General features: G+C 47.2%; 1 protein-coding gene across 3 annotated transcripts in view; it reads right to left on the minus strand.

The window, feature by feature from the left end:
* Positions 1–16,660, minus strand: part of LOC139240933 (acid-sensing ion channel 1B-like) — a 357,576-nt gene that overhangs the window by 259,189 nt on the left and 81,727 nt on the right. Inside the window, exon 1 of one of the 3 annotated variants that reach the window (XM_070869477.1) lies at positions 3,515–4,078. The exons of the other annotated variants lie outside the window; for them this stretch is intronic. Within the exon in view, the coding sequence (XP_070725578.1) occupies positions 3,515–4,078 (564 nt within the window). Of the gene's footprint in view, positions 1–3,514; positions 4,079–16,660 lie in introns of those variants that run through there. 3 annotated transcript variants of the gene reach the window in all.

Below are 16,660 nucleotides of genomic sequence, written 5' to 3' on the forward strand. Positions count from 1 at the left end.
AGTATTCATTAAGGACCATACCCATGTCTTCTGCCTCCACACACAGATTACCGTTAAGGTCTCTAATAGGCCCTCCTCTTTTAGTTATCCTCTTGCTCTTAATATATTTAGAAACCATCTTTGGGTTTTCTTTGATTTTATTTGTCAAGATTTTTTCATGCTCTCTCTTTGCTTTCCTAATTTAGTTTTGAAGTAACCCGTTAAAGGCTGATGGACAATCCTGGAGGATTGGCATCCCTAGTGGGAGGCATCATAGCCAAAGCTTCATCCTAGCCCCACCTTGACCCTCACACACAAGCGTTTCCGGAGGGGGTTGGGGAGTCACTGGATAGCATTCAGGAGCAGGACCTCTGACTGATGTGTTGTCTTATGCAAGGGGGTGCAGGGTGGTGCCGAGGCCAACTGATGGGGCCCAATTACTGCCCTAACAAAAATCAGCAATTCACCATAAACCTGGGACCTTCTTGGGTCTGTAGGGCTCAGCACTGCACCGCCACTCAGCCACTAGGGGAGCTTTACACCAAACCTTCGATATTGGGCAAGTTCATACCCACCCTGGGGACATTTACACAGCTGCCTGGGCCCTAAGCACTGGGACTCCCTCCCTGAACCTCTCCGCTTCGCTACCTCTCTCTCCTCCTTTAAGACGCTCCTTGAAACCTACCTCTTTGGTCAAGCTTCTTGTCGAAATCTCTGTGCAGCTCGGTATCAAATTTTGTCTGATAATCGCTCCTGTGAAGCGCCTTGGGACGTTTTACTATGTTAAAGGTGCTATCTAACTGCAAGTTGTTGTTGTGACCCAATACAAGGCATTTGTGCCCTTTTGCAACGTGGCAGCAATCCAGTTCAACTTTCCGAGTGTGCCAGTTCCAAACTCTAACCTGCAGCCGGTCATTGTCCACAGCACCCAGCAGCACACCGACTATACTGGTTCTACCCAGTCAATACTATTGACCTTATAACAACTGCGAGCACATCTTATCGGATATGCACGGCACCATACTGCTTCCCCCTCCAGCTCATCGCAACATCACTTAAAAAGCCATCATCACTTTCCACGTTATGACTGCAGCATTCCTGAATTGTATCTGAAGATTGCAAAGTCCCGAAAACAAAAACAAGATTGTGTTGCCCGGAATTTTACATCTGACCAACATACCCAATGACACGAGAAAGCTCGTCAAGGCCCTCAGAAGTCGAGGCCAGTCTCATGCATTTACTGTAACGGTGGTTTTGCTAAATACCCTGCCCCTAAAATGGTTAAATTCTGAACAGTGAGGCTCATACATCAAAGTGACAGCTGGTCCAAGCAGTACAAACAGTCCTATTGAATAACAAGACTCAATGGCAACTGAAAAGAATGTTTTACATGACTGAATATCTTTTTTGACAAAAAAAATATCGACTGTTAATGTGAACTTTCTCTCAGCAGTGCTGTGGGAGAGAAAACAGCTGGGGAGAGAGTAACAGCCGGCAGCAGATAAAAGGAGGCTGGGGCATAGATAGATGTGACTACAGTTTCTGTTTACAATTAGCTGAACAAATGAGTGACGATGGGTAGGATGCAAGCTTGTAGCCTTCCCCGTGCTCTGATGTTAATGCAGTAACGCTTTCAGTCCATGATTTCGGAAACTAACTAGTTCCTCGGGCAGGACCTCCAGGCGGGAACGAGAGTCCACATTACCCGAGTACCTCAATGTCCTGGCAGCCTGTGGGACACCCAGCGCACAAGGAACAGATTTCTGCTGAACATGGGATTGGAAGCTATGTATTGCCCAAGTGGGTTTAAGGCCAATGCATCTCCACAGATAAGGAGGGTGATGGAATTGTGTGAAAGTCGCTCAGCCATGTCTGTGATGGTCCAGAATGTGTCAGTCTGGTCACCTGTGTTTCTGGGGAATGGGATGGAGTTTAAGAGGGCACTGTAACCATGGTAACAAGATGATTGGAAGGGATTAAGGGCTAAGTGCATTTTGCTGGGTCCATGTTTGTTATTCTGCTGTCATTTTTATGTATCTTTGCTGCATCTATACTACAATTTATTGGTGGTATGTATGGAGCGTAATGATCAAAAGCAAAAATGTTACATAAATGTGAATCACTGCATAGCAGCACTCATTATGGGAATCGTGAGTCTGGTGTCTCAGTAAAGACCTAATCCTGCATGGTTACAACTGTACGTGTGTGTACACTCTGTTGTTTAAGGTAACAAGATGAATTCGAACGAGAAAGCAGTCCAACACTCCACATTAGGTGACCAAGAGAATGGGCTACATTTTTATTGGGCCTGAATTGATAATGAGCCAATATCACAGTCGCCAATCTTCAGGTGTTACGAAGAGGCCAATGTTATGAACACGGGGCACGTCTGATTCCAAACCCATCAAGAGACACAAAAAGAAGAATTTGCAGTTATATAGCACCTTTCACGACCTCAGGACGTCCCAAAGAGTTTCACAGTCAATGGCGTACTTTAAGTGTCTTCACTGTTGCAATGTCTGGAACATAGGTCCTTTTCACAGTGGCATGCATAGTTTTTATATGTATACATAAAATATGTGTGTTTAAGATAAAAAACAATAGAGCTAATCTTTCGAAGAAGAGCAGGGGAGTTATCCCCGGTATCCTGGACAATATTATCCCTCAATCAACATCACAAAAACAGATTATCTGGTCTTTATCACATTGCTGTTTGCCAATTGGCTGCTGTATTTCCTACATTACAACAGTGACTACACTCCAAAAGTACTTCATTGGCTGTAAAGCGCTTTGGGACATCCGGTGGTCGTGAAAGGTGCTATATAAATGCAAGTCTTTCTTTAAGATGGAAGTGATCAGCATTAATAAATAAGATTGTGACGCTTTTTTAAAAATAAGTTGCTTTAAATAACTCAGATATGGCAAAATTACCAGAGGCTGAAGAAACTCATTCACACACACACACATATCGCTTCAGGTGGATGCATAGTTTGAAATAAGAGGAGAACATACGAACATATGGAATAGGAGCAGGAATAGGCCATTCGGCCCCTCAAGCCTGCTCCGTCATTCAATGAGATCATGGCTGATCTTCGACCTCAAATCCACTTTCCCGCCCGATTCCCATATCCCTTGATATCCAAAAATCTCGATCTCTGTCTTGAATCTACTCACGGACTGAACATCGACAGCCCTCTGAGGTAGAGAATTCCAAAGATTCCTTACTGTACCCTATCCTGACACAATACAACTATCGCCCCCAACCCCCCACACTTTTGTGCTGTTTTCTCAACTGAACTGCAAGGAGAAGGATAAAACAACTCGAGAGCTTGCGCACTGGCAGAGTCTGTGGACAAATTGCTCCAGAGGGCTGTGGAAGACTTGGTCACTGCGGCGCTGAACCTCTGACACCTCAGAGTTAACAACTTCAAGCCAACTGCATGATTTTGGTACGAAATTGCTTGGAATCCACATCTCAATATTCTGATAGCTCGTACACACCCAGAAACAAGCAAGACAAACGCAGGGGACTCACGGTTGTAAAGTTCTGCGGACCACACAGCCGCCCTCGGAACCTGCAGTCGAGGACCATGTCCTCAATTTGATGGCCCAGGCGATTGAAAAGTTTGAACATGACATTCTCTGTGGCTCGAGGTGGTAAGAAGTGCGAGAAATCCAGCAACTTTTCAAACCATTTCCAGCGCTTGTCGTTTAGAATCTCCCGAGCGGTTGGGTTGACGCTGTGACTTTCATTGAGAAGACCCAACCAGTGGCCAGTCAGGTAGATATCCGACTTTGTCATCCTTCGGAGAATCAGCATGTTGTTGTTGCAAATCGTGACAGCCGGAAATGAGAGGTTCTTGGCCCAAATCATGTGGAGTTTTGTGTGGACTGGGGTGGAGAGCAGATACCTAATCCTGTTGGAGGACCATGTGCAAAGGAGCCCAAAGGAAGCGAGCAAAGCTAGGAGCCATAGCACCCGACGTTGATAGGAGAGACGCTTGCAGAAGATGTACTTGATGCCATGGAATTTCGTGTGCTCCAGGAATGGGTCGGTGACTTCATGCAGAGAATGGTCACCCTTGCAACTGAGGCCCATAATTATCCTGCTGGCATTAACTACAGCAGTGGACCACTGCCATCATTCAAGCCCTTCTTACCTTGACAACAACTGTGGCTTCTTTGAAGAACGCGAGAGAGAGAGAGAGAGAGAGAGAGAGAGAGAGAGAGAGAGAGAGAGAGAGAGAGAGAGAGAAAGAGTGCTTGCAAGCTTTTCTGGCAATATCCACTGTGTGTGCATACTCCTCGACACTGGTGGTGACTGAACAGCTCAGTCTGCAGCTCAGTTACAGAGTAGGTGCAGAGCACTGAACAAATGCCCCCAACAGAGGATCCTGCATTAACCTTTGTCCTCTCTCAAAGGTCCATGGCAGATACTCCATCCCGCACTCTTCCTTGGGATGTCCCTCGCCACTCCGACACGCTATTTATAATCCACTGATCTGAGGAAGAAAGGAGTTGGCAACGAACAAGGAAAAGCACAAGGGAGAGCAGCTCCCTCTGTCAACCAAGTTCTGCACTAGCATCGGGGAGACAGACTGGAGAGGCAGCAACACTGGGAGGAGGCAGGCAAGTGGCCAATTAAAGGCATTGATGAAATGCTAGCCAGAGCTGGGAGCTAGCTGGAGTGAATGACAGGGAGTCATAGCGGCAAAGCGGCTGTATAAACACCGATTAAGACTCGCCAATAAAAGGCCGTTTAAATGAACTCAAGCGACTCCGTGATGCACTGGCAGCAGCCCTGTTAACACTATCCTTCCTGTTCCTCACCGAGCTGTCAGCTATGTGCCTACACTTTGCCGGAATCATGACACTCGATTGTTACGCATATCCAGCAAATGTTTAACCCTCTGAGTGTTAGGTCCAATGTAACCGCAGATTTCATGTTCTTTGGATTGCACTGTATAAAGACTTGCATTTATTTTGTGCTTTTCACGGCCACCTGACATCCCAAAGCATTTTACAGCCAATGAAGTACTTTTTGAAGTGTAGTCACTGTTGTAAGGTAGGAAACACAGCAGCTAATTCATGAACAACAAGCTGCCACAAACAGCAATGTGATAATGACCAGATAATCTGTTTTAGTGATGTTGATTGAGGGATAAATATTGGCCAGGACACCGGGGAGAACTCCCTGCTCTTCTTCAAAATAGTGCCATGGGATCTTTTACATTCACCTGAGAGAGCAGACGGGGCCTCGGTTTAACGCCTAATCCAAAAGACTGCACCTCCGACAGTGCAGATCTCCCTCAGCACTGCACTGGAGTGTTAGCCTAGATTTTGGTGCTCAAGTCCCTGGAGTGGGACTTGCACCCAGTGGGGAAATTGACTCGGTTCTTCTGGTCGCTCACTGGCCCGTGACCCCAGGATGAGGACAAAAATCAGGTGTGATGGCCAAATACCAAAACTCCTTTTTTGAATAATAGTCACTAGGATAAGAAACTGGAAGGTGGCCAGTCAGTCTGTGGATCATCGCCTACAAGGTGCCGATGGCTATGAAAGAGGAGGGGAAGGCACCAGAAAAAAGAATTCTGGATCTTGGGTGCCCAACATTTTCTCCAAATTTATTTTTACTCTCCTCATTTAAATGTCCATATCCATTTTCCCCGCCCTACTTGAAATGCCTTATTTCCAGTCAGAAAGCCTTGATCAGCACAAGGGGAAAATGGATATGGGAATCACTCGATTCTGTTCTGAAGGCGACGATCTCGGTTTGGAGTCACGCTGCTGCCTTTGCATTCATGTGTCCATTCCCCGACTGGAAGGGCAGCTGAGCAGTCTGCTCCGACACCTCGAGGGTCATTTTGGGAGGCTCCGCTCCGCCTCCGCTCCCCCCCTCCCCCCCACATGGCACGGAGCCTCACCTGCAGCGAGTCAGAGAATCAGGCAACAATGTTGCAGCCCCATCTCTACCGCCACCAGAGCAAGGCTCGATGCAAGGAGGGGAGTCTCACAGGATTTCCTCCATAGTATGTATGATGTGACAAGTGCGAGTGGAACCATGAGAAGGCAGTGCTGTGGAAATGCACAGCAACGCTCCCTCCACGCCACCAACTAGTGCTTCAGTCTCAGAACAGTGCCCCACTGCGCCAGCACGAGAGGTTTCCTGTGCCCTTTCTGAGCAAGTTCACCAAAGTTGTGCCAATTTAATTCTGTGCCCATCGGAAAGGGATTGAGACTGCTCAACCTCGTATCACAACGGACTCTCACAGCCAAGAAGAGATGTTCATCCCAGCTGGGCTAGATTTAACTTTGAAAAGGACACTCCTCCTTTAAATTTACTAAAGCGCTCGACTGGTCTTTCATTCCCCCTCCGTAGTCAGCTAAACATAAGAACATAAGAAATAGGAGCAGGAGTAGGCCATACAGCCCCCCTTGAGCCTGCTCAGCCATTTAATAAGATCATGGCTGATCCGATCATAGACTCAGCTCCACTTCTCTGCCCGCTCCGCTTATTCCCTTATCATTTAAGAAACTGTCTATTTCTGTCTTAAGTTTATTCAATGGCCCAGCTTCCACAGCTCTCTGAGGCAGCGAATTCCACAGATTTACAACCCTCAGAAAAAATTTGTCCTCATCTCAGTTTTAAATGGGTGGCCCCTTATTCTAAGATTATGCTCCCTAGTTCTAGTCTCCCACATCAGAGGAAACATCCTCTCTGCATCCACCTTGTCAAGCCCCCTCATAATCTTATTCGTTTCGATAAGATCACCTCTCATTCTTCTGAATTCCAATGAGTAGAGGCCCAACCGACTCAACCTTTCCTCATAAGTCAACCCCCTCATCCCCAGAATCAACCTAGTGAACCTTCTCTGAACTGCCTCCAAAGCAAGCATATCCTTTCGTAAATATGGAAACCAAAACTGTACACAGTATTCCAGGTGTGGCCTCACCAATACCTTGTATAACTAGCAAGACTTCCCTGCTTTTATACTTCATCCCCTTTGCAATAAAGGCCAAGATTCCATTTGCCTTCCTGATCACTTGCTGTACCTGCATACTATCCTTTTGTGTTTCATACACAAGTGCCCCTAGGTCCCATTGTGCTGCAGCACTTTGCAACTTTTCTCCATTTGGATAATAACTTGTTCTTTGATTTTTTTCTGTCAAAGTGCATGTCCTCACACTTTCCAACATTATACTCCATCTGCCAAATTTTTGCCCACTCACTTAGCCTGTCTATGTCCTTTTGCAGATTTGTGTCCTCCTCACACATTGCTGTCGATACAAAGATGGGAGGAAAAGCAAACGTTGCTACATTACACTCAGTCCCTTCTTCCAAGTCATTTAGATTGTAAATAGTTGGGGTCCCAGCACTGATCCCTGCAACACCCCACTAGTTACTGATTGCCAACCCGAGAATGAACCATTTATCCCAACTCTCTCTTTTCTGTTAATTAGCCAATCCTCTATCCATGCTAATGTATTACCCCCAACCCCATGAACTTTTATCTTGTGCAGTAACCTTTTATGTGGCACTTTGTCAAATGCCTTCTGGAAGTCCAAATACACCACATCCACTGGTTTCCCTTTATCCACCCTGTTCGTTACATCCTCAAAGAATTCCAGCAAATGTGTCAAACATGACTTCCCTTTCATAAATCCATGCGGACTCTCCCTGACCGAATTTTGCTTTTCCAAATGTTCTGCTACTGCTTCTTCAATAATGGACTCCAGCATTTTCCCAACCACAGATGTTAGGCTAACTGGTCTATAGTTTCCTGCTTTTTGTCTGCCTCTTTTTTTAAGTAGAGGCATTACATTTGCAGTTTTCCAATCTGCTGGTACCGCCCCAGAATCCAGGGAATTTTGGTAAATTACAACCAATGCATCCACTATCCCTGCCGCTACTTCTCTTAAGACCCTAGGATGCAAGCCATCAAGTCCAGGGGATTTATCTGCCTTTAGTCCCATTATCTTACTGAGTACCACCTCCTTAGTGATTGTGATTGTGTTAAGTTCCTCCCCCGCTATAGCCCCTTGACTATTCACTGTTGGAACTGTCATGTATTCAACTATCATTGTCACCCATGTATAAGCTGACCCAAGTTGCACACCTTGAGAACATTGGCCACAAGGGGGTGAACTTGTGGGAGACACTCCTAACCTGGACTTTCAGGTATAAAAGGGGAAGCTCCACCCACCTTCTTCGCTTGAGATCTTGGTAATAAAGGTAACTGGTCACAGAGTGACCTTCTCTCAAGTATGGGCCTCGTGTGCATTTATACTGCATAGCAAGGACATATCATTGGCAACGAGAAACTGGGATTTAAACCACGCGAGAATGGCCACTAGTAGCACAGACGAGAGGTACTATGTTGGTGATGATTGGGACGACTTTATTGAGAGACAACAGCAAAGTTTTGTCACTAAGAAATGGTTGGAACAGGATTTGGCCGACAAACGCAGGGCTCATCTCCTGACGGTTTGTGGATCCAGAACGTACTCCCTGATGAAGGACCTTCTAGCGCCAGAGAAGCCGGCGGACAAGACATTCGAAGAGCTCAGTAAGTTGATCGGGGAACACCTTAAACCGGCGAGCAGCATGCACATGGCGAGACACCGGATTTACACGCACCGGCGGCAAGGGCAAAGTATTCCTGACATCATGGCAGATCTCCGGCGACTGGCGAGCCGACGTAAGTTCACAGACGCATGCAGAGCGGAGATGCTGCGAGACTTTTTTATTGAGGGCATCGGGCACGCTGGGGTTTTCAGGAAACTGATTGAGACCAAAGACTTGACCTTGGAAATGGCGGCTCTGATAGCCCAGACATTTATCTCAGGGGAGGAAGAGACCAGAATGATGTATGACAAAAATCTTGGCTCAAATGCGGCAAACGACCAGGGAGTCAACATTGTTCACGCGGCACACAGTTCTCTCGGCAGATAAGGGCAATCGGATATGCCCCAGCATGTAGTTGAACCCAAAGGGGGAATTCAACAGAGAAAATGGCTCGCTGAACAGCGATTCATGCCATCACAATGGACAATGCAGCCAGTAATGGGGCCATCAACACCTGTTAATGGTGCGCTTAAGGACAGTTACAGAGACCGTCAGACGATCGACTGGTAATGAACCTTTTGTTTCCAACAACAGGGCCTTCAGCTCATGCTGGAGGTGTGGAGGCAAACACCCAGCCAGTGCTTGCAGGTATCAGCAACATACCTGCAGAAACTGCAATGTCAGCGGTCACTTGGCACGTATGTGCAGGAAGCCTGCAGCCAGGTTGATGTACGAGGAGGACGGGCCCGATGTAAGCCCTACGGGGCCAAATGAATACTGGGGGAAATCGCTGGAAGCTGAAGTTCAGCGAGTTTATGTGGAGCACATATACAGTTCATATACCAGGACGCCACCGATAATGATGAAAGTGCTCCTCAATGGCATCCCAGTGTTAATGGAGCTAGACACAGGGGCCAGCCAGTCCCTGATGAGTATTAAACAGTTCGAAAGGTTGTGGGTGTCCAAGGCCAGGAGGCCAAAATTATTGCCGATTGACGCACAGCTACGGACATATACAAAGATCATCATTCCGGTGCTCAGCAGCGCCACGGTAGTCGTGACCCACAAAGATTCGGAGAACAGGTTGCCACTCTGGATTGTCCCGGGGGATGGTCCCGCACTACTGGGGAGGAGTTGGCTTGCTGTCATGAACTGGAAATGGGGCGATGTCAATGCAATTTCTTCTGTGGAGCGAGTCTCATGCTCACAGGTCCTGGACAAATTATTTCAACCCGGCATCGGCACTTTCATGGGGGCTAAGGTAATGTTTCACATAAACCCGGATGCTAGACCAGTACACCACAAGGCCAGAGCGGTGCTGTACGTGATGTGGGAAAAGATAGAATGCGAATTCGACCACCTGTTGAGGGAAGGCATCATATCGCCAGTCGAATTCAGTGACTGGGCGAGCCCGATCGTGCTGGTGCTCAAGGCGGATGGGTCGGTCAGGATATGTGGCGATTACAAGGCCACCATCAATCGGGTGTCACTCCAAGACCAGCACCCACTACCGAGAGCGGAGGACCTCTTTGTGACGCTATCCAGTGGCAAACTTTTTTCAAAATTGGACCTGACTTCAGCTTACATCACCCAGGAGCTGGCGAGTGAGTCGAAGAAGCTGACCACCATCACGACACACAAGGGGTTGTTTGAGTATAACAGATGTCCGTTCGGGATTCGTTCGGCCGCCGCGATCTTTCAGCGAAATATGGAAAGCCTCCTCAAGTCGATTCCAAGGACGGTGGTTTTTCAAGACGACATCCTCATCACGGGTCGTGATACTGAAGAACACCTCCACAACCTGGAGGAGGTGCTACACAGACTGGACCGGGTAGGGCTGCGACTGAAAAAGACGAAGTGCGTCTTCTTAGCTCCAGAGGTAGAATTCCTGGGGATGAGGGTAGCAGCAGACGGGATCAGACCCACTGCGTCCAAAACGGAAGCGATCCAGAGAGCACCCAGACCCCGCAATACGACGGAGCTGCGTTCATTCCTGGGGCTCCTGAACTATTTTGGTAACTCTCTTCCCAAATTGAGCACGCTGTTAGTGCCGCTACACGTGCTCCTACGCAAAGGTCGCAAATGGGTCTGGGGGGACAGCCAGGAAAGGGCTTTTAATAGAGCACGCAATTTGTTATGCTCCAACAAACTTAACGTTATATGACCCGTGTAAAAAACTTGTGTTAACGTGCGATGCGTCGTCCTATGGGGTCGGGTGTGTGTTGCAGCATGTGAATGCCAATGGTCAGTTACAGCCGGTAGCTTATGCCTCCAGAAGTCTGTCCCAGGCAGAAAGGGGCTACAGGATGGTAGAAAAGGAAGCGCTAGCATGTGTATGTGTATATGCTGTAAAAAAAATGCACCAGTACCTGTTGGCAGGAAATTTGAGCTGGAGACAGATCACAAACCCCTAACGTCCCTTTTGGCTGACAACAAGGCCATAAATGCAAATGCATTGGCCTGCATACAGAGGTGGGCACTTACGTTAGCCGCCTATGACTACACAATTCGGCACAGACCGGGCACTGAAAACTGCGCCGATGCACTCAGCAGGCTCCCACTAGCCACCACTGAGGGGACAACTGAGCATGATGCTGAGATGGTCATGGCTGTTGAAGCTTTCGAAAGCGAAGGCTCACATGTGACAGCCCGTCAGATTAAAGTCTGGACAATTAAAGACCCGCTACTGTCTTTAGTTAAGAAATGTGTCCTGAATGGGGACTGGGCAGCCACGTACGGGGCATGCCCTGAAGAATTTAAACCGTTTCATAGGCGCAAGGATGAACTCTCGATTCAGGCCGATTGCCTACTGTGGGAAAACCGAGTAGTCATGCCCCAGAGGGGCAGAGAGGTGTTTATCAGAGAACTTCACAATGAGCACTCGCGCATTGTCATGATGAAGGCAATTGCCAGGTCACATGTTTGGTGGCCAGGGATAGATGCAGACCTGGAACTTTGTGTTCACAGGTGCAACACGTGTGCTCAGCTGGGCAACGCACCCAGGGAAGCCCCCCTTAGCCCCTGGTCTTGGCCCGACAAGTTTATGGTCATGTATCCATGTGGACTAAGCAGGTCCTTTCATGGGAAAAATGTTTTTGGTTGTAGTCGATGCCTACTCCAAATGGATCGAGTGTGCCATTTTAAATTCAAGCACATCCTCTGCCACAGTAAAAAGTCTACGGGCAATGTTCGCCGCCCATGGTCTACCGTATGTCTTGGTCAACGACAATGGCCCGTGCTTCACAAGCACTGAATTCCAGGACTTCATGGCAGGCAATGGAATCAACCATGTCAGAATGGCACCGTTCAAGCCGGCCTCAAACGGCCAGGCGGAACGAGCAATGCAGATAATCAAACAGGGGATGCTCAGAATCCAAGGGGGTTCCCTACAAAGCCGCTTATCATGCCTCCTGTTGGCCAATAGATCCCAACCACACCTGCAGAGCTGCTAATGAAAAGGACGCTCAAAACCAGGTTATCCCTTATACACCCTATGAAAGAAATTGTTGAGAGCAGGCGTCAGTCACAATGTGACTACCATGACAGGAATGCGAGGGCACGATGTGTTGATGTCAATGACCCTGTCTTTGTCCTCAACTACGCTGCAGGGCCCAAATGGCTTGCAGGCACTGTGATTGCCAAAGAGGGGAATAGGGTTTTGGTAGGTAAACTTACCAATGGACAAATCTGACGCAAACATGTGGATCAAACTAAAAGGAGGTTCAGCAACCCCATAGAAGAAGCAGAGGAAGAACACGACATAGAGTTTACTCCATCACAGGTGACTGAACACCGGAATCAAGTGGCGGAGAGCCCAGTCACTGTGGGCAGTCCGGTCAGTCCTGAGGCACCGCAAATAGCAGACACAGGCCAGCGCCCAACAACCGGAGCCCCAACTCAGGCGCTCTACAAGGGAGTGTAAACCACCAGAGAGACTTAACCTGTGATCCCAATAAGACTTTGGGGGGGGGGGGGGGGGAGGTGATGTCATGTATTCAACTATCACTGTAACCCATGTATAAGCTGACCTAAGTTGTACACCGTGAAAACACTGACCACAAGGGAGTGAACTTGTGGGAGACACTCCTAACCTGGACTTTCAGGTATAAAAGGGGAAGCTCCACTCACCATCACTTGAGGTCTTGATAATAAAGGTAACTGGTCACAGAGTGACCTTCTCTCAAGTATGGGCCTCGTGTGCATTTATACTGTATAGTAAGGACATATCAGGAATATTGTTAGTGTCCTCTACCATAAAGACTGATACAAAATATTTGTATTGACAGCAACAGGATTGCAAGAGCACTTCAACTCAACATACCCTGTACCTGCAACATCATATAATCTTCTTCAACCTACAACAACTTGCATTTATATAGCGCCTTTTATGTAGTAGAATGTCTCAAGGCACTTCACGGGAGCGTTATCAAACAAAATTGTGACACTGGGCCACATAAGGAGAAATCAAGACAGGAGAGGTAGGTTTTAAGGAGCATCTTAAAAGGAGAAGAGAGAGGTAGAGAGACGGAGAGGTTTAGGGAGGGAATTCCAGAGCTTAGGGCCCAAGAAGCTGAAGGTACGGCCATCAATGTTGGAGCCATTAAAACCAGGGATGTGCAAGAAGGCAGAACATCCAAGCTCAGAGCTGTTTCATGGACAAGGCTGACATTAACGACAATACTTTTTAAAAGTTTTGATCTATACTAACTCAAATAAAATGCAAGCCCAGAACAAATGGATCAATACTTCAGCTGGCAGGGCAGGAAGAATGACAAGTGAGTATGATACCATGCTTTTGAGTGATTGTATTATATGATTTTTTGATTAGGGTGAAACAAAAATTCCTATTGAGTTGGGTACGCATTGAAACACAGAGTGAGTCAGAGACTGGGGTGTCCTTCATAGCATTGAGTGAGTGAGGAACACTGATGGCAGGGACTAAAAACTTGAATCAGGGCACTCATCAACCACTCGATCAGGCCAGGAAGTGACACTTGAATCATGAGTGAAAGGTAGATGATAAGGGCAGCGCCAACTGTAAGGATTTCATTTTCAAGCCTGTTGGTCATTTGTTTCCAAGGGCCTGTAGAATCTGGGTGGGATTCAATTGGAGTGGATGGACGCGAGGAGAGAGAGAGAGAGAGAGAGAGAGAGAGAGAGAGAGAGAGAGAGAGAGAGAGAGAGAGAGAGAGAGAGACACACACACACACACAGACAGAGACAGATAGGTAATTCAGGAAGAACAGGGCTTCAAGTGGAGTTGGCAAAGTCTTCGAAGGACACGGCTACAAGTGACTTTTAAGCAAGATGGCGGCAGTCTGACTCAAGCTCGTTGATAGAAGAGCTGGCTTTGTCTTGTTACAGGAGCAGTTTCAACCGTCCTACAACTGGAACAAATTCTGGGAGAATTCATGGAGCCACCTTGACGCAAAGCCCAAGCCAGCACTACAAGGAAGAAAGACTGTTTTCGAGCACACACAACATGTGCGACCAGCTCTCTGCCTTTACGTTGCAGGAACAGGCAGCTTTAACCAAGCGGTAGATTCATAGATCCACATTTTCAGCAGCTCGTGATCGGTCAGGGCATTTCTACCAGGAAGTGCAGCTGATGGGAAATAAAGGAAAAACTTGCATCATATAGCACGTTTCACGACCTCAGGATGTCCCAAGGCGCTTTATAGTCAATGAAGTACGTTTTTTGGAGTGTATTCAACTGTTGTAATGTGGGAAACGCAGCAGCCAATTTGCACACAGCAAGCTCTCAAACAGCAAAGCGATAATGACCAGTTAATCTGTTATAGTGATGTTGGTTGAGGGATAAATACTGGCCAAGTAAGAAGACCTTAGCGAGAGAAGATCCCTTACTTGGCAGTAGTGTTTTGGCCCATTAACATTTTTAGATTGTCAACATTTTGAAAACTCACAAGCCAATGCATTTTTGGTGGCTTAAGTTAATAGTGACTTTTGATCTTGATCTTGTCTGACACCATTACATAGAAGTAGATTGGTACATTGGATCTTGGTCAGAGATACACCCAGGAACCAGCTGGGACTGACCTTCCAGACTCAATTCCTTTCGGGCGACCAACCCATACCGCTCACTTTCCGCCCCCGTGACTTTATTCAGCGGATAGATGAGACCTGGAGACCAGAAAGTTTGATCTTTGGCCTGAGCTGGTGTAGCTTAACTCAGCTAGGGGCAAAATTCAGTCTTTGGTCATTATCATTGGCCAGGAACCCTCTTCTCGAAATGTTCATTGAGCGAGGATCGGGTGGGGCTCGGTTATGATGTCCCCCCGGAGTGCCAGTCCGCAACACCACGGAGTCGAGAAAATGGGCCAGAAAAGAAAATACAATACCGAACCAGTAATTGTCAAAAATATAACTCAATTCCCTTACAGGGACGATGATGTCAGAGCAATTTGTTTCCATCAAGGAACTTCAGGTTTGCAAGCCAGAAATTGCTTAATTTTAAATAAGCCATCTGTTCCGTACTATGCAAAGCTAGGACTGACACCCAGTCTGTCACAAGCTTTACAAAAGCACCCCATCTTTTGACCTGTTTAAACAGGCAAAAGCTTCCATCTGCAGACTGCACCTCAGAGAGGAATCAAGCTTTGATCCCAGTGGAATCGCTGTCAAAATTTTGCAGTTGCTACTGGCAACTGCCGCGGCTGCTCTTCGCTCATGCTCAATCTTCTAGTGGAACCATGAACCCCTTAAATTAATGTTTAAATGAAGCTGGAAAACACTACAGCTAAAGGTCAAAAAGATGTTGTGTGTTTTCCAAGCTAAAGTGACGATGAATATGTAATTGCTTCCACAGAGGACATGTTTTTGCCTCACAAGCACTGAATATCTTCTCTGCCATTTTCCCGCTCTTTGGTTTGATGTGACAGAGTCAGAATTATAAAGCCACGAATGGCACGCTCAGAATAATTAAATTAAAATTTTTTGAGTGCGCGGCCCATTCACAGTTGCGCGCATGTGCGGTTTTTAACATAGGGCAAAGCCGTTCACAAAAACAAGTCTCCCTGCTGGGGTCACCAACTCTGGTGGGACATATTCCTGGAGGTGTCATCACATGACCTTTGTCTCCAACCTTTATCACCCTCCTGCCATTGGTCAGCCAAGATGTCCATCTCGACAGCGCACCGCCTTCCCGCAGCCAATTGGAAAGCGAGCAGAACCTTTGTTACTCGATTGGCTGATTCCTGATTGTCTGTCAAATGGCCCTTTCTTTCCCATCTCCAATATTATTATAACTAACAAACAAAAGTGTTGAAAGGAAATGATTTTAATTTAATGCCCCGATGATGTTGCTCTCTGGTGTTGCTCACAGCAGATTCCTGAAAACTCCCAGGCCAATCCTGGAGGGTTGGCAAGCCTCGCTTACTCCTTTTGTAGAGTGGCAACCAGAACTATACACTCTACTCTCTACTCTCATTGTGAAAGCAGGATTTGGTGTAAGTGAGTGAACCTGTGCCCAGAGATCAGTGCAGTAATCGGAGAGCACGTCCTTTGATTTTCTAATGGGAGGAGAGGCCGATGCCCTGGCCTGCTGTCTATGGCTGCACTGCTCCTACTTACTACGACACATGCACACAAAATAGAGCATCAGACCCTGCTCCGTTTTCTGTGTCAATGTACAGGCGATGGGCTTTTAAGCAGACCAATTCCATCCTTGCAAAGACACATGACTGCTTCATTTCTTAATGTGTTTGGGAAACCATGGCAAAGAAATGGCCTGGATCACCACTTACGAAGCTCTTCTGTCAACATTATGGGCCCAAGTTTCCACACGATAAAAAACGGGCGCCCCTCCGAGCTGGGCGCCCATTTTTCGCGCCGAATAAAAAACTCGCAATTCTGGAGAGCCCTGCAGCTCCTTGTCTGTTTGGCGCGGCGCCCAGGGGGTCGGAGCCTACACTTGCGCTGATTTTGTAAGTGGGAGGGGGCGGATACTATTTAAATTAGTTTTTTTCCTGCCGGCAACGCTGCGCGTGCGCGTTGGAGCGTTCGCGCAGTGTGAAGGAAACATTGGCACTCGGCCATTTTTGTAGTTCTTTGTAGCTGTTTAGTTTTTGGACATTTTTTAATGAAAGCACATTGCCA

Source organism: Pristiophorus japonicus, chromosome X (assembly GCF_044704955.1).
Source record: "Pristiophorus japonicus isolate sPriJap1 chromosome X, sPriJap1.hap1, whole genome shotgun sequence".
NCBI classification, from domain to species: Eukaryota; Metazoa; Chordata; class Chondrichthyes; family Pristiophoridae; genus Pristiophorus; species Pristiophorus japonicus.